At 61.8% G+C, this 19004-nt stretch overlaps 1 protein-coding gene across 1 annotated transcript; it reads right to left on the bottom strand.

Moving 5' to 3' along the window:
- Positions 1-11041: 11041 nt before the first annotated feature.
- Positions 11042-18766, bottom strand: INHBC (inhibin subunit beta C). Its single transcript, XM_065576616.1, has 2 exons — positions 18286-18766; positions 11042-12784 (listed from the first exon to the last, which is right to left on the bottom strand). Exons 1-2 carry the CDS (start codon positions 18611-18613, stop codon positions 12042-12044), a joined length of 1071 nt encoding a protein of 356 aa, XP_065432688.1. The 5' UTR covers positions 18614-18766; the 3' UTR covers positions 11042-12041.
- Between the last annotated feature and the right edge of the window lie 238 nt (positions 18767-19004).

Raw genomic sequence — 19004 nt, 5'->3', positions numbered from 1 at the left:
TGGTGCTAAAACCCCCCAGAGCCTTGGGGCCTGGTGCTGTGAACGAACGCACCCAAGAACCGTTCGATCTGGTCACAGACCAGGTCGCGCCCCCCCAGGGAGCGGCGTGGGGAGCTAGCCCAGTGCCAGAGCAGATAAAACCGGCAAGGTCAGCGCCCCGTCTTCCTTTGCCCTCCTGGTCGCTGCAAGAGGAGACCACCCGCCACCGGGCCGTCCCGCTCCGGCCCCCGTCCAGGCTGTGATGCTCCCCTGGGCCCCACATCTGGCACCCATGGGGCATGAGCCACGCAGGGTCGCCCCTCGCCCCTCGCCCACTTGTACCAGGATGGAGCCCTCGGCCTCTGGCTCCGCACACCCTCCTCCCCCCTGCTCCCCGGTGCCCATGGCTGGCTCGGAGGTACCAGGGGGCCTGCACGTCTCCTGGGGCGCTAGCGCCACCTAGCAGTAGTGGGGGGTGTCGCACATGCTGGGACCCACTGGGTGCCTTTGCCGGGCCCCCATAGGATCCAAGCTGCAGCAGCTTGTGCGTCTAACTCTGCCGATCCCCGGTTCGATCCCCGGCGTAGCCTCCTAGAGCCCAGCCATAGGGAAACCTCTGCCCTCCATGTCCCCTCTCTCTGGCTGGCCCCAGCATGGCAGCGTCTAGCGCCCACAGGGGCTGCTCTACCCTCGGAGGGACCCCGTGGGTGTGGGGCTTGCCCAGTATTAGAAGCAGGGCAGAGGCAAGGGGGCGTAGCCATCTCCTGGGGAGCCTCCCCGGCCCTGGGCGAAGCTCTCTGCTCTGGGCCTCGTGTCCCGCGCGGGTCTCTGCCCCCCTCCTCTGGGGCTTTACCGGCTGCCCCCCGTTCTGCTCCCTTGGGGTCCCTTCTATTGCACCCCCTGCTGGAGGCCACGTCCCGGCAGCCCACGGAGCGTTGGCTCAGTGTCCCCCTCTAGTGGCTGCGCCATGCGTGGCTTTGGGTCTGTGCAGCCGTCGAGCTAACGGAGCTAGGTCTGAAGGATCCCAACGACCTGCCCTGGGGACAGGGGGGTGTCACATGAAACCCCATTTTACGGACCTGCTTCCCCACTGCTGGATTTGGCAAGGAGCCACACCCCGCGCCTTGCAGGGCACCTCGGCCAGCCGGCGTCGGAGCTGGGTCTCTGGGGCAGCTGGTCACGGACTGGGAGCCACTGGGGACCTGAGCCCGCTGGATCAAGCCCATCGGAGATCCCCATTTCGCCTCCTCTGTGTCCCCAGCATGCCAGGCTCCGGCTCCGGCTCCGGCTCCGGCTCCGGCAGCTCCCACGCTGGGCACCCTGTGGGGCGGGTGCCCAGAGCCCCGGCTGCGCCCTGATATCCCACCAGTGTCGGGATGCAGCCACTCCCTCCCCGAGGGGGCCGGGCTGAGAAGATTGTTGCTGCAAAGGATGGGTACCAGATGGGCACCAGAGCGGCACCAGGGTTTTTGCCGCCCTAGGCGGGGGTCCTTCCGCGCTCCCAGTCTTCGGGGCACTTTGGCGGTGGGTCCCGGAGCGCGGAAGGACCCCCTGCCACAGAATTGCCGCCGAGGGTGGCAAAATGCCGCCCCCCCAAATCCTGCTGCCCCAGGTGACTGCCTAGGTGGCCTAAAAGGAAGTGCTGGCCCTGAGTGGGCGGGGCTAGTTGTAGCCCCTCCCCCCATTAGACAGACCCCACCTGAGGAAGGGAGTGGCATCTGGAGGGGAGGGGTCTGGGAGTCAGGACTCCTGGGTTCTATTCCCAGGTCTGTCGTTTGCTCCCTCTGGCTTGGTATCAAGCCCAGTGGACAGCGGCAGAGAGGGACTGAGAGCAGACGGAGGTCTGGGCGTGCCCATGTGGGGCAAAGAGCCCAGCTTGGACCAAGGACCATAGGCGGACTGGGGCCTGCTGGAGCCCTTGAGCGGAGGAGAGGCGTGGCCTGGCCGTGGAGCCCTGGAGAGAGTTGTGAGGCAGAGGACGAGCTGGGAGGGGGCTGGAGGCGAAGTCCGGCCGGACCGAGAGTCTTTTGCTCGGTGTGTTGATTAGCTCTTACCCCAGAAGGCTCAGCTGGAAGGCCCCGATCACCTCGATGCTGGAGCACGCCAAAGATGGTGGTGGGGAAACTGAGGCAGAGCGGCCGCATTGTCACATCCAGGCCCAAGAGGCCGTGCAGGGACAGTCTCTGTGCCACCCCTCTCATGCAAAGCCGGTTCTTGGCTTCGAACTCCTGGGCAGCCCATGACATTGCCCCAGGTGCGCCCTCCCTGTCCCCACCTGGCCAGCCAGGCCCCAGGGGTGGGCAGGAGCAAAGGAGGGGAGATTTTGGCTGAGAACTCTGCCCCTCCCCCCGTCTTCGGAAAATCCCCCTGGGGCCAGGAATGTCCCCGCGGAGCCTCGTCTGAAAGGCCCCAGGCAGGAAGGACCAGGAGCTGGGCTCTGGGGATTGTCCTCTCCGGGTATAATGGCTCCAGCGCCCGGTCGCTTTGCACAGGTGGCCAGGGCCAGACCGGCCGCCCCCACAGCCCACGGTGAGAAATCGCCCCGAGACGCCAGCCTAGAGCCGAGCCCTTTTCCTGGTAGAAACGGGCCGCTGTGAGGAATTCCCACCCCGCCCCCTGAAGTCAGCGCTGCGTGGAGACCCCGCTCCAGCCGCTGGCACCGGGCGCCCTTGGACCTTCGCAGTGCGCCTGTTGATCTTGGCACAGGCTCCTTCAGGAGCGACGGGCAGCGTCTAGATCCCGGCAGAGGGGAGAGGCCAGTGGCGGCCCCGCGGATCCAAGTGCAGAGTCCAGGGGGACGTTTGGCCCCAGCCTGGTTTATTTCCACCCCACCCCCAAAGCCATATCAGCCCTGCAGCCTCCCCTGGGTCTTGCTCGGGGTTGGTTCCGACCCCCCCCAGGAGGCTGGATCAGCCGATCACCGACAGCCGAGTCCCCTGTCGCAGTTTGGCTCATTGACTCAGGGCTGGGCCAGTAGAAGCCAGGCTGAGCCGAGCCGAGCTGGGCCAGGAGTCTCCTGTGACGAAGTGGGACTGTTCTGAATGTTTCCTCTGAATACTGAGTGGGTGCCTCAGTTTCCCCTATGCATTTCTTAAGTCTCCAGTGCGCATAAATGGCCGACACTCTGTATCCTGGCAACAAATGGCCGGGGCGCTTCCCCCCTGCAAGGGAATAGCTAAAGGTGAACAAAGAGATCAGGAGACCTCCTGACCCGGGAAAGAGACAAAGGCCAGAAAGGAGGGGCTAGAGGGGGTTTCAGTTTGGGGCTGGCTGGGGACGGGAAGTGAGGGCAGATGTGGGTGTCTGGCTCGCTGGACCCCAGAATGGACCCGGCTGAGGGGTCCCGTTCGCTGGACCTACAAGCTCCGTTTTAGACCGTGTTCCTGTCATCTAATAAACCTCTGTTTTACTGTCTGGCTGAGAGTCACGTCTGACTGTGAAGTGGGGGTGCAGGACCTCTGGCTTCCCCAGGACCCCGCCTGGGCGGACTCGCTGTGGGAAGCGCATGGAGGGGCATATGCTGAATGCTCCCAGGTCAGACCCAGGAGGCGAAGACACACGTCTTCTTGCCCTGAAGACAGTCTGCTCCGAGGGAGAGGAGGCTCCCCAAAGTCCTGACTGGCTTTGTGGGGAGCAGTTCCAGAGCATCGCCTGGGGACTCCGAGACATCTCCCCCCAGGGCTGGGCCTAGGATCTGGACTGAGCCAAGCCGAGCTGGGCCAGGAATCTCCCGCCAGGGCTCAGCCCATAGAAGCCAGATTTTGGGGTGCAGGAGGGGGCTCAGGGCTGGGGTAGGAGGTTGGGTGCGGGAGGAGGTGAGGGATGCGGACTCCAGGAGGGGGCGCAGGACTGGGGCAGGGGGTTGGGGTGCAGGCTCCGGGAGCGAGTTAGGGTGTGGGAGGAGGTTCTGACCTGGGGCAGGGGGTTGGGGTGCAGGCTCCGGGAGGGAGTTAGGGTGTGGGAGGGGGTTCTGACCTGGGGCAGGGGGTTGGGGTGCAGGCTCCGGGAGGGAGTTAGGGTGTGGGAGGGGGTTCTGACCTGGGGCAGGGGGTTGGGGTGCAGGCTCCGGGAGGGAGTTAGGGTGTGGGAGTGGGTTCTGACCTGGGGCAGGGGGTTGGGGTGCAGGCTCCGGGAGGGAGTTAGGGTGTGGGAGGGGGTTCTGACCTGGGGCAGGGGGTTGGGGTGCAGGCTCCGGGAGGGAGTTAGGGTGTGGGAGGGGGTTCTGACCTGGGGCAGGGGGTTGGGGTGCAGGCTCCGGGAGGGAGTTAGGGTGTGGGAGGGGGTTCTGACCTGGGGCAGGGGGTTGGGGTGCAGGCTCCGGGAGGGAGTTAGGGTGTGGGAGGAGGTTCTGACCTGGGGCAGGGGGTTGGGGTGCAGGCTCCGGGAGCGAGTTAGGGTGTGGGAGAGGGTTCTGACCTGGGGCAGGGGGTTGGGGTGCAGGCTCCGGGAGCGAGTTAGGGTGTGGGAGAGGGTTCTGACCTGGGGCAGGGGGTTGGGGTGCAGGCTCCGGGAGGGAGTTAGGGTGTGGGAGGAGGTTCTGACCTGGGGCAGGGGGTTGGGGTGCAGGCTCCGGGAGGGAGTTAGGGTGTGGGAGGGGGTTCTGACCTGGGGCAGCAGGGGGTTGGGGTGCAGGCTCCGGGAGGGAGTTAGGGTGTGGGAGGAGGTTCTGACCTGGGGCAGGGGGTTGGGGTGCAGGCTCCGGGAGGGAGTTAGGGTGTGGGAGGGGGTTCTGACCTGGGACAGGGGGTTGGGGTGCAGGCTCCGGGAGGGAGTTAGGGTGTGGGAGGGGGTTCTGACCTGGGGCAGGGGGTTGGGGTGCAGGCTCCGGGAGGGAGTTAGGGTGTGGGAGGGGGTTCTGACCTGGGGCAGGGGGTTGGGGTGCAGGCTCCGGGAGGGAGTTAGGGTGTGGGAGGAGGTTCTGACCTGGGGCAGGGGGTTGGGGTGTGGGAGGCGGTTCGGGCTCCAGCTAGGCAGCGCTTACCTCGGGCAGCTCCCAGTTGGTGGCACAGCAGGGCTAAGGCAGGCTCTAGGCGCAGGGGCCGGGGGCTCTGCACGCCGCCCCCACAGCTCGGATTGGCCACCGTTCCTGGCTAATGGGGGCTGCGGAGCCAGCACTGGGGGCAGGGGCAGCGCACAGAGCTTCCCTGATCACCCCCGTGCCTAGGGGCCGCAGGGACACGCCAGCCGCTTCCGGGAGCCGTACGGAGCCAGGGCAGGCAGCCTGGCTTAGCCCCGCTGTGCTGCCAACCAGACTTTTAACGGCGCCCCAGGAACATTGCACATGGGAAATTGCTACTGAGAACCCAATGAAAACGGGCTTAAAATATAGCACTTCCCACCAGGAGCGCACTGCCCCAAGGGGGCGCTGTGTAGTCGCACGTGCCGAATGGCAGAGAAGAGGGAATAACCTTTGGTTATTAGAGACCCCAGGGTCCCTTTGGCAGAGAGTAGCTCTGGCTGCCACACCGTACCCTCCGCTGCAGGAGATGGGCATTGCCTTCACTTCTCATCCAAAGCTGTTGTAGGGTGGTGGTATGAGGCTTTTAAACGGCTGCTGTACCCCACCCCAGAGGCAGCTGCATTTCAACGGGGAGTGGAACAGCTCTACAAACAGCTGCTGTGTCTCACCCCAGAGGTGGCTGCATCTCAGCGCCGGGCGAGGGATCCCGGTGCAAACAGCTGCCAGGCCCAACCCCAGAAGTGGCTGCCTTTTGGTGGTGGGTGGGTTATCCCGGTGTGTAAAACACCTCAGGATCGCGCTCCAGAAACAGAGATGGCTGTTGCTGCTGTAACTGATTCTGCCCACGCAGAACATCCCCGCGTCCTGCTGGCTTTCGGCTTCCTTTCTAGCTCCTCGTTCGCACGTAAAGCCAAACGCAGCCCCTTTGGTTCTGAATCACTCTGCACAGGAAGCGTGCGAGAGCTATAAATACTCCTGGCCGCGGGGCCTGTGCGCGCCCTGGCTCCCTGGGTGGGCTGCAGAACGCACGCCAGGACCCCATGTCGAGCGCCGCTTCGGGCATCTAGGAAGGAGGCCGAGGAAGGTCCAGCGGAGAGAGGAGACTCTGGATGCGGGGAGAGGGATGGTAGCCGCTTCCTCTTCCCCAGTGGGAATCCTATTTCGAGGTCCGGTCACTTCCCACTGTCTATTTCTATCCGCTCTGGCTGGCGCCCTGACACCCACCCCTTACGCTGCACTTCTCACCCAGAGCACTTTCCGAAGGAAGGTCAGTAGGAGGAAACTGAGGCACTGGGCAAGGGAGTGATTTGGCCGAGGTCAGCGGCAGAGCCAGGGATAGAACCCAGGGCATCCTGACTCCCAGCCCATTGACTCCAGGAAGGGAAGAGGCATTCGAACGCTGGTTAAAAAGATGTGGGTGGCAAAGGGGGCTGGACTGGCTGCCCCCAGGGACTGAGGCTGGGCTATGCAGCACCCAGGTCTCAGCATCTCAGCCTGACTAATCTGCATATCCTCGTGCAGGTACAGCCTGGGGGGGGGGGTGATCTCCCCCCACTTGTTGTCCCCTTCCAGCGTTCCCTGCTGGGAGCGATGGGAAGGCAGTTCTGTCTCTGGTGCTGAGATGCAGCCATCTCTTCTCTGGCCTCTGCTTTGGGTGGACGTGCAGAACACTACTGACTTCGTCTGGACTCCCTTTAACTTCCCCCCTGCAAGCGGGCAGGGGCCCAGTGGCACGGCATAGCTGCTCCCCGGGACTTTGCATCGGGGTGTCCGCGGGGATGGGGGACGGACTCAAAGCCGTAGCTTTCTCCCTGCGCAGGGACCGGCTTGTGCCTTGCCCGTTCAGGGGCTGGTATGGCCCCGGTGCTGGCCAACTTTGCCATAAATTGTGGCCCCTGCTTGGGGTGCAGGTCCAGTCACGCCTCCTCCTGCCCTTGCCCTGCCCCCAGCCTCTCCATACCCTGCCCCCAGCACTTCCTGCTGTGGAGGCAGGGCAGGGCCCTCCGTGTGGGTTTTTTTCCCGGAGGTAGGGGGGACACCTCCTCCTGTAGCACCTTTGCACCAGGTCAGCTGCTGTGTGGAGTCCCCAGGGCAGGGGCCCCAGCACACAGGTATAAGTGACAGCCAAGCTGCCAGGATGGAAGCCCATAAGATTACATAACGGGTCCCATGTGTCCGACTGGCCGGAGGAACCTTTGCCCCCCCCCACCCGCCACGCACAGACACATCCCCCCTTATCAAGTCAGCCTGCCCCTGGCCCAGCAAGATAAGGGGGGAAACATTGTGGAATCTGGCTTCGATTGGCTGCCATGGGCTGTGGGCGCAGCTGGCCGCAGCTCTCGCTAGGGGAGTGAACTGCGGAACATTGGCATGGCCTGGGGGCCGGGGGGCACCAGGGATGGGGTCCATACGCACCGATGCTGGTGGCCGGGATGGGTCAGAAGCTGGGAAGTCCAGCCCGTGGGAGATCCCAACGTCCGAAATTAGTTTTCGGCTCGAATGGGGATGAAGAGTTGAAACGTCCACGGAGTGGAAATTTGGGGCGGGGGGTTGGAATGTTTCATTGCGGTGATGGTGAACCCGGGAAAGTGGGAAGGAAACACCCCACTTCGAAAGTGCTCCGTCCACAGCGGCACTTCCCCCCGAGGCGGCTTTTCCCCGAGCCAGCTGTCACCTCTTCAGACCCCGGGCGGAGACCCCAGCCCGCTTGTCAGAGGCCAGAAGCTGCCCCTGGCCGCAGCTGGGAACTGGGCTTTCTTGGGCTCGCCCAGCCAGCCGTGGCCCAAAGGAGCGCCCCAGCGGAGAGGCTTGGGGCTGAAGGGGTCATGCGCCTCCCCTCTCCCCGTCCAGGGGACACATGTCCGGACACCGAGTGTTCTGGATCTTCCACTTTTTACAAAGCTGAGCCTCGCAGCTCCACCGCCCTGAGATGGGGCCCTCGGGCTCTCGCACCTGGGGTTCCTGGCTCTCCGGGGAGCCCAGATGGGCCCAGACCCGGGGGAGAGACCTGCAGCTGGTCAGCTGGAATTCAGCCTTCAGGGGCTCTCTGGTCAGAGCAGAGCTGGACAAAGAGTCTGCTCTGGGAGCATCACCGGCCCCCCTGAGCCAAACCTCCAGCATTCATCTCCCTCTCGGTGCTGGAGCCCACACCCCGAACCCCCTGTCCCAGGTCGGAACCCCCTCCTGCACCCTAACTCCCTCCCAGAGCCCGCACCCCCACCTGCACCCCGAACCCCCTGTCCCAGGTCGGAACCCCCTCCTGCACCCTAACTCCCTCCCAGAGCCCACACCCCCACCTGCACCCCGAACCCCCTGTCCCAGGTCGGAACCCCCTCCTGCACCCTGTCTCCCAGACCCCGCACCCCAACCTGCACCTGCACCCCGAATCCCCTGTCCCAGGTCGGACCCCCCTCCTACACCCTAACTGTCTCCCAGACCCCACACCCCCACCTGCACCCCAGCCCCATGCCCCATGTCAGAACCCACTCCTGCACCCTAACTCCCTCCCGGACCCCGCACTCCCACCCGAACCCCATGCCCCAGGTCAGAACCCCCTCCTCTACCCTAACTCCCCCCCAGACCCCGCACCCCCACCTGCACCCCAGCCCCATGCCCCGGATCTGAACCCCCTCCTGCACCCTAACTCCCGCCCAGACCCCGCACCCCCACCTGTACCCCAAACCCCCTGTCCCAGGTCGGACCCCCCTCCTGCACCCTAACTCCCTCCCAGACCCCGCACCCCCACCTGCACCCCAAACCCCCTGTCCCAGGTCGGAACCCTCTCTTGCATACTAACTCCCTCCCAGACCCCACCCCCCCACACGAACCCCATGCCCCAGGTCGGAACCCCCTCCTGCACCCTAACTCTCTCCGAGACCCCGCACCCCAGCCCCATGCCCCAGATCTGAACCCCCTCCTGCACCCTAACTCCCTCCCAGAGCCCGCACCCCGACCTGCATCCCAACCCCCCTGTCCCAGGTCGGAACCCCCTCCTGCACCCTAACTCTCTCCCAGACCCTGCACCCCACCCCCATGTCGGAACTCCCTCCCAGACCCCGCACCCTCTCCCGCACCCTAACTCCCTGCCCCAGCCCAGAGCCCCCTCCCGCACACTGAACCCCTCATTTCTGGCCCCACCCTGGAGCCTGCAACCCTAGCTGGAGCCCTCACCCCCTCCCACATCCCAAACCCCTGCCTCAGCACAGTAAAAGTGAGTGAGGGGCGGTGGAGAGCAAGTGAGGAAGGGAGGGGGGGCTGGAGTGAGTGGGGGTGCGGCCTCAGGGCAGGGGCGGGGCAAGGGTGTTCGGTTTTGCGCAATTAGAAAGTTGGCAACCCTACCTTGATGGCCGGTCCTTAACAATTATTGTCCGGGCCATCATGCACGTGGGGCCAGTTCTTCTTCAGTCAGACCAGCCCAGACAGCCACCTGGACGAGCAGCCCATCCTGGCCGCGAGGAGGAATTAACCCCTTCCTTCCCTGGGGCCGACAATCCAAAGGGAGTGGGGAAACTGAGTCATGCATTGCCGCCCCCCCCCTCCCGTAATAATAGTAAAGAAATGTCCATGTTCTCCATCCTGGCCTTGCAGGGGTCTCTGGATGACCAGGGATGTTAGCAGGAGCTGCCATCCAGCCCCTTTCGCCAGGATGAATTGCTGCTACACTGATAACATCTCATTCACACTGGTGCAAATCTGGAGTGACTCCAATACAGCGAGGGGCTTGGATTCTCCATTGTATCCAGGAATCTTTGTCCTGCTCCAGCACTGTAAAGGGGCCTTAACAGAGGGGAAATGACCCCTAAGAATCAGTGTGGAGCCGGCATAAGATCCCTGCACCAACCTTGCTCCTGGTGTATGGGGTGGATCAGGGGCAGGGCTGCAACGCACTGAATTATGGGTATTCTTTGTTCCAGAGCGGGCGGGGGCAGGGCAGAAATTAGAGCAGCCCCGAGGCTGCTGTAAGAGCAGGATCTGGACGAGGTGGAGCGGAAGGTGGCTTATATCCTAGCCCTGTCGCATTGGAAACCGCAGGGGAGAGCGGAACGCAGCCCCGTACGCTGGTGTCGGTCCCGTGGTGCTGCCCTCAGACCCCGCTTCCCTAGCTACATCTGCTGGGGCCCACGCCCCAGGGGGCAGCGAGGTTCTCCGCACGGAGCTCAGCCTTGGCTTTGGGAGTCGACGCAGGGTCACCCCCGGTTTCCCAGTGGGAGGACCGGCCCGATTTAGACACCCGAGCTGCCGGCTGTCCTGCCCCCTGCCCTCCGAGCCCTCGACCCTCCAGCCCCTACCCCAGGAGCGGTGCTGGGCTGCGGCCAGGAGAAGGCAAATCCATCTGAGAGCTGGGGGCCGAGGTGGGGAGCCCGGAGCCAAGCCACGCTGAGAGGCCCCCAAGCCGGAAGCTCGGCAGGGGACCAGTCCGGTTGTCCCCACTTGGGGACCGGGTGCGAGTGTCAGACCCAGAGCCGAGCGTCCCTGAGCCAGCTGCGTGCTGCCCTCAGGAGCCTTGGCTGTTGGATCAGACCCCGTCTCGCCGAAAAAAGAAAAAAGATCTGATTGAAGGAGCATGTTTGCTCAGACGGGGGAGGACTTTTGCCCCCCCGCTGGCTTGGCACCCCTCAGCGTGCTGTTTGGGTGCGTGGACGCAAGTTGAGCAAGCAGCGATTGGCAACAGCTCCGACCAGCCCTGCTACGCCCCCTCTCCGCCCCCAGCGGGCCGGCTGCAGAGAGCCAGGATTCACAGTCCCACGGTCCCGAGCGCTGCCCCCCCAGGAGGCGACCCCCAGGAGCAGACAGCAAGAGCCTGCGGCAGGGGCTAGCAAGTCCCAGGCCACCTGCGGCTTGGGGAGCTGGCAGCAGCCTCTTGAGTGGCCCCTGGAAGCAGGGCAGGCCTTGGCGTGCGAGGCCGAGCCAGCCTGGCCCCTGATGGGGAATGACTGTTTGGTGAGGGCAGGCCCGCCCCAAGCTCAGCTCCCGGTGCCCGCTGGGCGCTGCGCGGTGCTAGCCGTGGCAGCTGCGTGGTGGCTCCTGGCACCGGCTGGGGCAGGACTGGGATCCGCGTGTGGGGATGGGGAGGGACTTGCTAGCTGACTGAGGTCACGCGCACACAGATACAGCGTTTTATTGAGGGCACCGGACAGAGGCGGCTCAGGGAGGGAGGAACAGACATCTTAAAGGGCTGCGGGCGCCTTACGGACAGAGAAGCCGGGCCGCGTCCCTCCCGTCGGGACCAGCGCGCCCCTCTCCCCAAACCACTCTCCTGGTTCCACAGGACTCGGCGCGCGCCAGCTGATGTCCCAGGCTGCAACTCTGATTCGGTGCCACGTAGGGTGACCAGATGTCCCGATTTTATAGGGACAGTCCCGATATTCAGGGCTTTTTCTTACATAGGGACCTATTACCCCCCACCCCCAGTCGCGATTTTTCACACTTGCTATCTGGTCACTCTAGTGCCAAGTGACGTGCTGTGGCCCCCTGTTCCCCGCCCCGCTCAGCCGCAGACTCAGAGATCCCAAGGCCCCTTCTGACTGTCTCGTCTGAGTCCCTGGGTAGCATCCCCACCTAGAGCAGAGCTTTTGGAAAATCATCCAGTCCCCATTGCAAAATGGTCCGTGATGGCGAAGCCGCCCCGGCCCTCGGTAAATTGTGCCCGTGGGTAGTTACTCTCCCCAGCAAGAATTTACGCCTTCTTTCCTCCCATCTGAATTTGTCTAGGCAGCACTGACCTCCTCTCTGACCCTACCCAGCATCTCCCTCTGGCGGTCTCTGAGGTCTGGGGGGCTCGGTCCAATTTCCCTGCAGAGTGGGTCTTCATATGGCAGAACCCACTGCTGCAAAGGGGCCCTGGCTGGGGTCCGCAGGACGGCTCGGGAAAGGGCGGAGGGAGGCCGTTGGCTGGGGGTGAGATTCCAGTACCCGTCTTCCGGAGAGAAGGTGCTTGACACAGCACGGTTCAGCGGCACAATCAGTCATGTACGTGAAGGACGTGAATTCCAACAGCAGGACCAGTGGGAACGGGGCCTCGGCGTGGGAATCTCTGTCCTGTCCCGGTTCGAGGGAGGAATCGCTCAGTGCAAAGGCAGCTGTGTGCGCGCCAGGCAGCGGGTTAGGTGCAGCCGCAGGCCTCCACGATCATGTCGGGGATGTCGGTCTTGACGACGTTGCTGTCCTGGTCGTAGTAGAGCAGAGAGAGGGGCCGGCGGCGCGTGGGGACGCAGCAGGAGCTGAAGGCGGCGTGCGCGTCATTGGCCTTGATGAGATTCAGGATGGCTGTGTGGAAGGAGGAGGCCAGGCCGGGCATGCCGGCCACGTGGGTGGGGCAGGGCCCCGTGCAGTAGTTCATGCGGTAGCCCTCCGGCTGGATGATCCAGTCCTCCCAGCCGATCTCCTTGAAGTCAACGAAGAACTGCTTTCTGCAGCACGTCCTGGACTTGCTATTGCACTCGACGGCCCGGCGGCGAATCCGGTGTCGGGGCCTGGCCCGGGCCTTGGCCACCATGAACGGCCGGTGAGAGTCGCTGCTGCTGAGAAGCAGGGCAGGCTCCGGGCTTCCTTCAAACTCCAGCTCCGCCGTTAGTCTCTGGCCGCCTTTGCTGAAGAAGCTCTGGACAGCTGTCCTCACCTCCACCGCGGCCCAGCCTCCCCGCTTCACCTCCAGCTGCCTCCTGCCGACCAGCGTCGGGTTTGCATCGCCCGGCTCGGACAACAGCAGCTTTGCCGTGACCCTGCGCGCGGGGCCGCTGGGGGCTGCCAGGAACACGTACATGTCGGCATGGAGGATTTGCACGCTTCTCCCGGCATCCTGGGTGAAGTGGAAGTGCAGACGTGTCCTGTTGGGAGCGGAGGGCCCTGCAGACAAAGCAGCAAGGGGGGCATTAGGAAAGGAAGCAGTGAGGTCTCCACGTTGACGCTGGGCTAGGCTGGCATTGGGGCGGGTCAGGAGTGCCCTTTCTATTGGGGATGGGGGGAACTAGACGAGAGGGAACAGGAGACCACTGCATTAAATGCTAAGCACAGCCCTGGGGCCATGGCGCAGGACTCCACCGACCATGATATGCCACGGCTGGGGTGGCCCTGTTTTCCTTCACCTCCAGACTTACTCCAATGGCGCGCAGCAGAATCTAGGCTAGGCTGGGAATTCTGGTGTCCTTTCCTAAATTCCCTTTGCTAGTAAAGCTGGAGAAAGATATGGGGCCAGATCTTCAGCTGGTGACAATCCTCATTGACTTTAATGAAGCGACACTGACACCAGCTGAGAATCTGGCCCATTTTCCACTTCCGGCTGCTTAAATCACTGTGCGGTGTTTCTGTGCTGTTTTATCCCACCCCAGAGGCAGCTGCATTTCAGCAGGGGATAATGTGATCCTCGCGTATAGCCGCTGTTCCCAGATCCCTTAGGAGACGCCGCCTATAAATGTAAGATCATTGTTCTCCCGGCATTACAGATCTAAATACGAAAAGAAAAATCCCTTTCTTTGCATCTGCATCTAGAGCAGAGGTGGGCAAACTATGGCCCGCGGGCCACATGCGGCCTGTGGGACCATCCTGCCCGACCCTTAAGCTCCCTGCCGGGGAGGCTAGCTCCCGCCCCCTCTGTGACGAACTGGGACTGTTCTTAATGTGGTCTTTGAATGCTGAGGGGGAAGTTTAGCTGGGACGGTCTGCATTGGGGGATGGGAGACTGGCCTTAAGGGACAATACCTGAGCATGTAACATGAGAATCCAGAAAGGGGGTTGGAGGCCAGGTGACACCTCTGCCCAGGAAATGGACAAAAGGCTGAATGAGAGACGCTGGAGGGAGTTAGAGTTTTGGAGATGGCTGGTGAAATGGAGTGGGGCCCAGACGGGGCTCTGCCCCCCCCAGGGCTGTGGTGTCCTTGGGGCCCCTAGATGAACCAAACTAAAGGGGTCCTGTTGTCTGTACCTGCAAGACTGTCTTGGACTGTGTTCCTGTCGTCTAAATAAACCTTCTGCTTTACTGGCTGGCTGAGAGTCATGGTAAATCACAGGAAGCCGGGGGTGCAGGGCCTGGTGTCCCCCCACACTCCGTGACAACTGGTGGCAGCGGCGGGATCTACTGCACCCCGTGGACGGCGCTTCCTGCAGTAAGTGATTGGGGAGCAGTAAAATGAAGGGGGTTTGACGGGGACCAGGTGTGCTAAAAAGTAAAAAAAAAAAAAAACGATTTCAGGGGGCGATTAAACCCTGGGAGTGTGTGACCAGGGAGAAGGACTTTTGCAGTGACAGGGTCCTCCGGGGGATCGCAGCGAGCGGTCCCAGAGACGGAGGAGTCTGCAGCTCGACCCTGGCAAAGAGGTTGTAACCTAAAAAAGGGCTGGCACACTAGTGGTTCCTGTTGTCTGTACCTGCAAGACCTGTCTTGGACTGTGTTCCTGTCGTCTAAATAAACCTTCTGCTTTACTGGCTGGCTAAGAGTCATGGTAAATCGCAGAAAGCCGGGGGTACAGGGCCTTGTGTCCCCCCACACTCTGTGACACCCTCCCCTGCTGTCCCCCCTCCCCTGCGCTCTGGGCGGTGGGGCTGCCTGTCCTGCTGTTCTGAGTGGCATGGTAAGGGGGAGGGGAGGTTGGATAAGAGGCAGCGGTCCTGGGGGGCAGTCAGGGGACAGGGAGCAGGGGGCAGTTGGATGGGGCGGAGGTTCTGGGGGGTGGTGGTCAGGGGCAGGGGGGTTGGATAAGGGGCAGGGAGTCCCGGAGGGCAATCAGGGGACAGGGAGCAGGGGGCGGTTGGATGGGGCGGAGGTTCCGGGGGGGGGGGGGGCGCGGTCAGGGGATGGGAGGTTAGATAGGCGTGGGAGTCCTGGGGGGCCTGTCAAGGGCCGGGTGCATGGATAGGGGGTGGGGCAGTCGGGGACAAGGAGCAGAGGGGGTTGGATGGGTCGGGGGTTCTGAGGGGGGCAGTCAGGGGGCAGGAAGTGTGTGGGGGCGGATAGGAGGCGGGGGCCAGGTTGTTGGGGGCAGCACGCCCTTCCCTGCCTGGCTCTCCGTACAGTTTTGGAACCCCGATGTGGCTCTCGGGCCAAAAAGTTTGCCCACCCCTGCTCTAGAGGGTGGATTGATGGGCTGGGCCATGATGCATGTTCATTGACTCCCTGCAGCCACATCTTTGTGCTAAGAGATTCTCTGTGCAGGCCCGGATCGGGCTACAACGTATTACGGAGGAGCACTGTTCTGGGATGTTTTAAGAACATAGTGTGTCATTCCTTTGGCCAATGGGCTGGCCTATCCCACACAGGCCTGTGACGTGGCACGGGGTGTCCAGACCTGCCTCTGTGGGTGTCCAGACACAATATACCACGGAGGCTCCCTGGCCGACAGCTCCTTCCACAGGCAAAGTGACATCCATGGAAAAATACACACAAGGGCCTGGCCCAGCAATCGTCTTGCTGGCTGCACTTCAGACAACTCTGTGCCCAGCCAAAACCATTACCAAGAGACTTCTGCACTTGCCAGCCCGGGCCACCCTGGGCAGCTCGCTGGTGAGCTAAGCAGGCGGGTGCTAGTGACTCGTGGGTTGGAGCCTGCCAAGGAAAGCCCAGCGCTTTGGTGGTCTTCTCAGTCTGGCCCAAGCGGGCCCTTGGCAGAGTGCTAGGGGGCGCGGTGCTGGCTTTCACCGGAAACACCGTCTTCATCGCCATCGGCGCCAAAGAGCTGACAGGGCTTTTTTATATAATGACAGGATAGGATGTGAGGCTGGGGGTGTCAGCCCCGGGGCGCTGGCTAAATTCCGCATCGGGAAGTCGCTTTTTATCCCAAGCACCTGGTATTTCAGCTGGATACGTTGATCTTCGCCTCCAGTGGGTTTAGTGCTGCTGAGGGAGAGTCGGGGCTACGTTCCACCCCAGAGGCGGCTGAATTTCCAGGGAAGGAGAAATTAATCCTGTTTAAACTGGGATAGTGAAGGATCCCATAGCATTTTACAAGCTACATGCACTCAGCAATGCCCTCTGAACATGGAGCTGCATCTGGGGCGGAACACGGCAGCTGTTCGACAACAGCACTCCCCAACCATCTAGCGCCCCCTGGACTCTCTCCACAGAGTTACATTAGATCCTCTCCCGTCTAGCTTTGAGCTAACGAGTCAGAAGGGTTTTCAAGTACAGTACCATGAAGCCAGTGGAACAAAAATTAAACTAAGCAAAAGGCCACGTTTACCGCTGCCATCTACCACTGCCTTCACCGGGGGCTAGCCAGCCAGCCAGCCATCTACCACTGCCTTCACCGGGGGCTAGTCAGCCATCTACCGTTGCCTTCACCGGGGGCTAGCCAGCCAGCCAGCCAGCCATCTACCGCTGCCTTCACCGGGGGCTAGCCAGCCAGCCAGCCAGCCATCTACCGCTGCCTTCACCGGGGGCTAGCCAGCCAGCCAGCCATTTACCGCTGCCTTCACCGGGAGCTAGCCAGCCAGCCAGCCATCTACAGCTGCCTTCACCGGGGGCTAGCCAGCCAGCCAGCCATCTACCGCTGCCTTCACCGGGAGTTAGCCAGCCAGCCATCTACCGCTGCCTTCACCGGGAATTAGCCAGCCAGCCATCTACAGCTGCCTTCACCGGGGGCTAGCCAGCCAGCCATCTACTGCTGCCTTCACCGGGGGCTAGCCAGCCAGCCAGCCATCTACCGCTGCCTTCACCGGGGGCTACCCAGCCAGCCAGCCATCTACAGCTGCCTTCACCGGGGGCTAGCCAGCCAACCAGCCATCTACCGCTGCCTTCACTGGGGGCTAGCCAGCCAGCCAGCCATCTACCGCTGCCTTCACCGGGAGCTAGCCAGCCAGCCAGCCATCTACCGCTGCCTTCACCGGGAGCTAGCCAGCCAGCCAGCCATCTACCGCTGCCTTCACCGGGGGCTAACCAGCCAGCCAGCCATCTACCGCTGCCTTCACCGGGGGCTAGCCAGCCAGCCAGCCATTTACCGCTGCCTTCACCGGGGGCTAGCCAGCCAGCCAGCCATCTACCGCTGCCTTCACCGGGGGCTAACCAGCCAGCCAGCCATCTACCGCTGCCTTCACCGGGGGCTAACCAGCCAGCCAGCCATCTACCGCTGCCTTCACTGGGGGCTAGCTAATTCTGCTCCACGGCTGAAATCTCTGCTGCTGTGAATGAGACCTGCCCCGCTGACTTCAATGGTGTTTCACCCCTCTACGCCCGCAGAGAACTTGGCCTTATGGAATTGTAGCCATGGGCTGGAAGGGACCTCGAGGGTTTATCCAGTCCAGCCCCCTGTGCTGAGGCAGGACCAAGTAAACCTAGATAAGTCCTGACAGGTGTTTTTCCAACCTGCTCTTAAAAACCTCCAGCGAGGGGGATCCCACCACCTCCCTTGAGCTGATCCCAGAGCTTAATTAGTCTCATAGTTAGAAAGATTTTCCTCATATCAAACCTAAATCTCCCTTGCTGCTGATGAAGCCCATTGCTTCTTGTTCCACCTTCAGTGGATACAGAGAACAATTTATCACAAGCCTCTTTATAACAGCCCTTAACACACTGGAAGAGTGTTATTAGGTCCCCCCTCAGTCTTCTAGACTGCCCAATTATTTTAACCTTTCCTCAGAGGTCAGGTTTTCTAAACCTTTGATCATTTTTTGCTGCTCTCCTCTGGACTCTCTCCAGTTTGTCCCCATCTTTCCTAAAGTGCGGTGCGCAGAGCTGGTCACAACACGCCCGCTGATCCCCCGCCGCGTGTCTTACATCCGACACTCCTGTTAATACATCTCCAAATGACAGGAGCCTTTTTCGCAACTGCGTCCCGTTGTTGACTCATCGGCAATTTGTGATCCACTCTCCCTCCCCCGCGACCCTTTTCAGCAGTACGGCCACCTCGCCAGTTCCCCTCCCCGCAACCAACATGTAGTTGTGCGTTTGATTTTTCCTTCCTCGGTGAAGTACTTTGCCCTCTGTCTTTATTGAATTACATCTTGTTGATTTCAGATCAAAGCTCTGATTCGTCAAGGTCATTTTGAATTCTAAACCTGAACGCCAAAACTTGCTACCCCTCCACCTTGATGTCATCCACAAGTTGTAGAAGCATTCCCCCCACTCCACTACCCAAGTCGCTGATGAAAATATTGAATAGTGCCAGACCCAGGGCTTACCCCTGAAGGACCCCGCTAAACCCTCTCCCCCAGTTGACAGTGAACTACTCTTATGTGTTTATTTCCTTGCGGTGTAAGGTTGGACGTAAGTGCTTGGGGGAGTGATTTATGTTCCTGTACCCTTTTGGGGTTGCAATGGGGTAAAATGCCCCCTTGCAGAGGCCCCTCTTGGGGGATGTCTCTTTCCCACGATATGCCCCTGCAGCACCCCTTGAGACACCCCGTGAGACCTTACAGACCTGGCTCAGCAAAGCTGAGAATCTCATAGTCTTGCTCATCGGTCTTGGGGCTCTGGCTCGGCATCTCCAACGTGACGCTCGGGTTCGTGCGCCCGACACGGAGCCTCCCCAGAGCTGTCAGGAGGCCCGCGCTGAAGACTGGCTGGGTCACATTGGGTCGCTCCTTCAAGTGCAGCTTGGAGAGAATACTCCGTTTTGCTAGCTCAATGAGGAACGTCTTCTGCACGTCTGGGGCCAGGGCTGCCGTCTCGCAGGCAGGGCATCGACCTGCCCCGGGCTCGGCTACTCCGATGAGTATTAAAAGCAGGAGGGCTTGTCCGGTGGCCATCTCTTTCTGATCCCCGCAGGCAGATTTTCTCAAACAGCACAAGGTCTGGGACCACCACAGCAACGGAGCTGGGTTCCCGTCTGGAAAAGGAGCCCCACAAAGTCAGTGCCGGGAGGGTAAAACTAAAAGCCAATGTGGAGCTTGCACTTCTGTGAGCTGATTTCCCGCTCCTGGATTACCGGGAAGTCTCGTTTCACTGCCTCTGACGCAAATATTGGCTGATCCCAGTGCAGATAAACGCCCCTCTGATCCCGCAAGAACGTTTCTGTAGGACACAGATTTTGGAGGTGTTAAGGTAGACCTGGGGGAGAGGTGTGTTTGGGGTCCTGCTGGATCTGGCTGGGTTTTGTGACTTAGTAGCTAAGATCAATTAAAAAAAAAAAAGGCTGAA

Source organism: Chrysemys picta, chromosome 22 (genome assembly GCF_011386835.1).
Source record: "Chrysemys picta bellii isolate R12L10 chromosome 22, ASM1138683v2, whole genome shotgun sequence".
Lineage (NCBI taxonomy): Eukaryota > Metazoa > Chordata > Testudines > Emydidae > Chrysemys > Chrysemys picta.
This window is presented reverse-complemented; position numbering and strand designations above follow the sequence as displayed.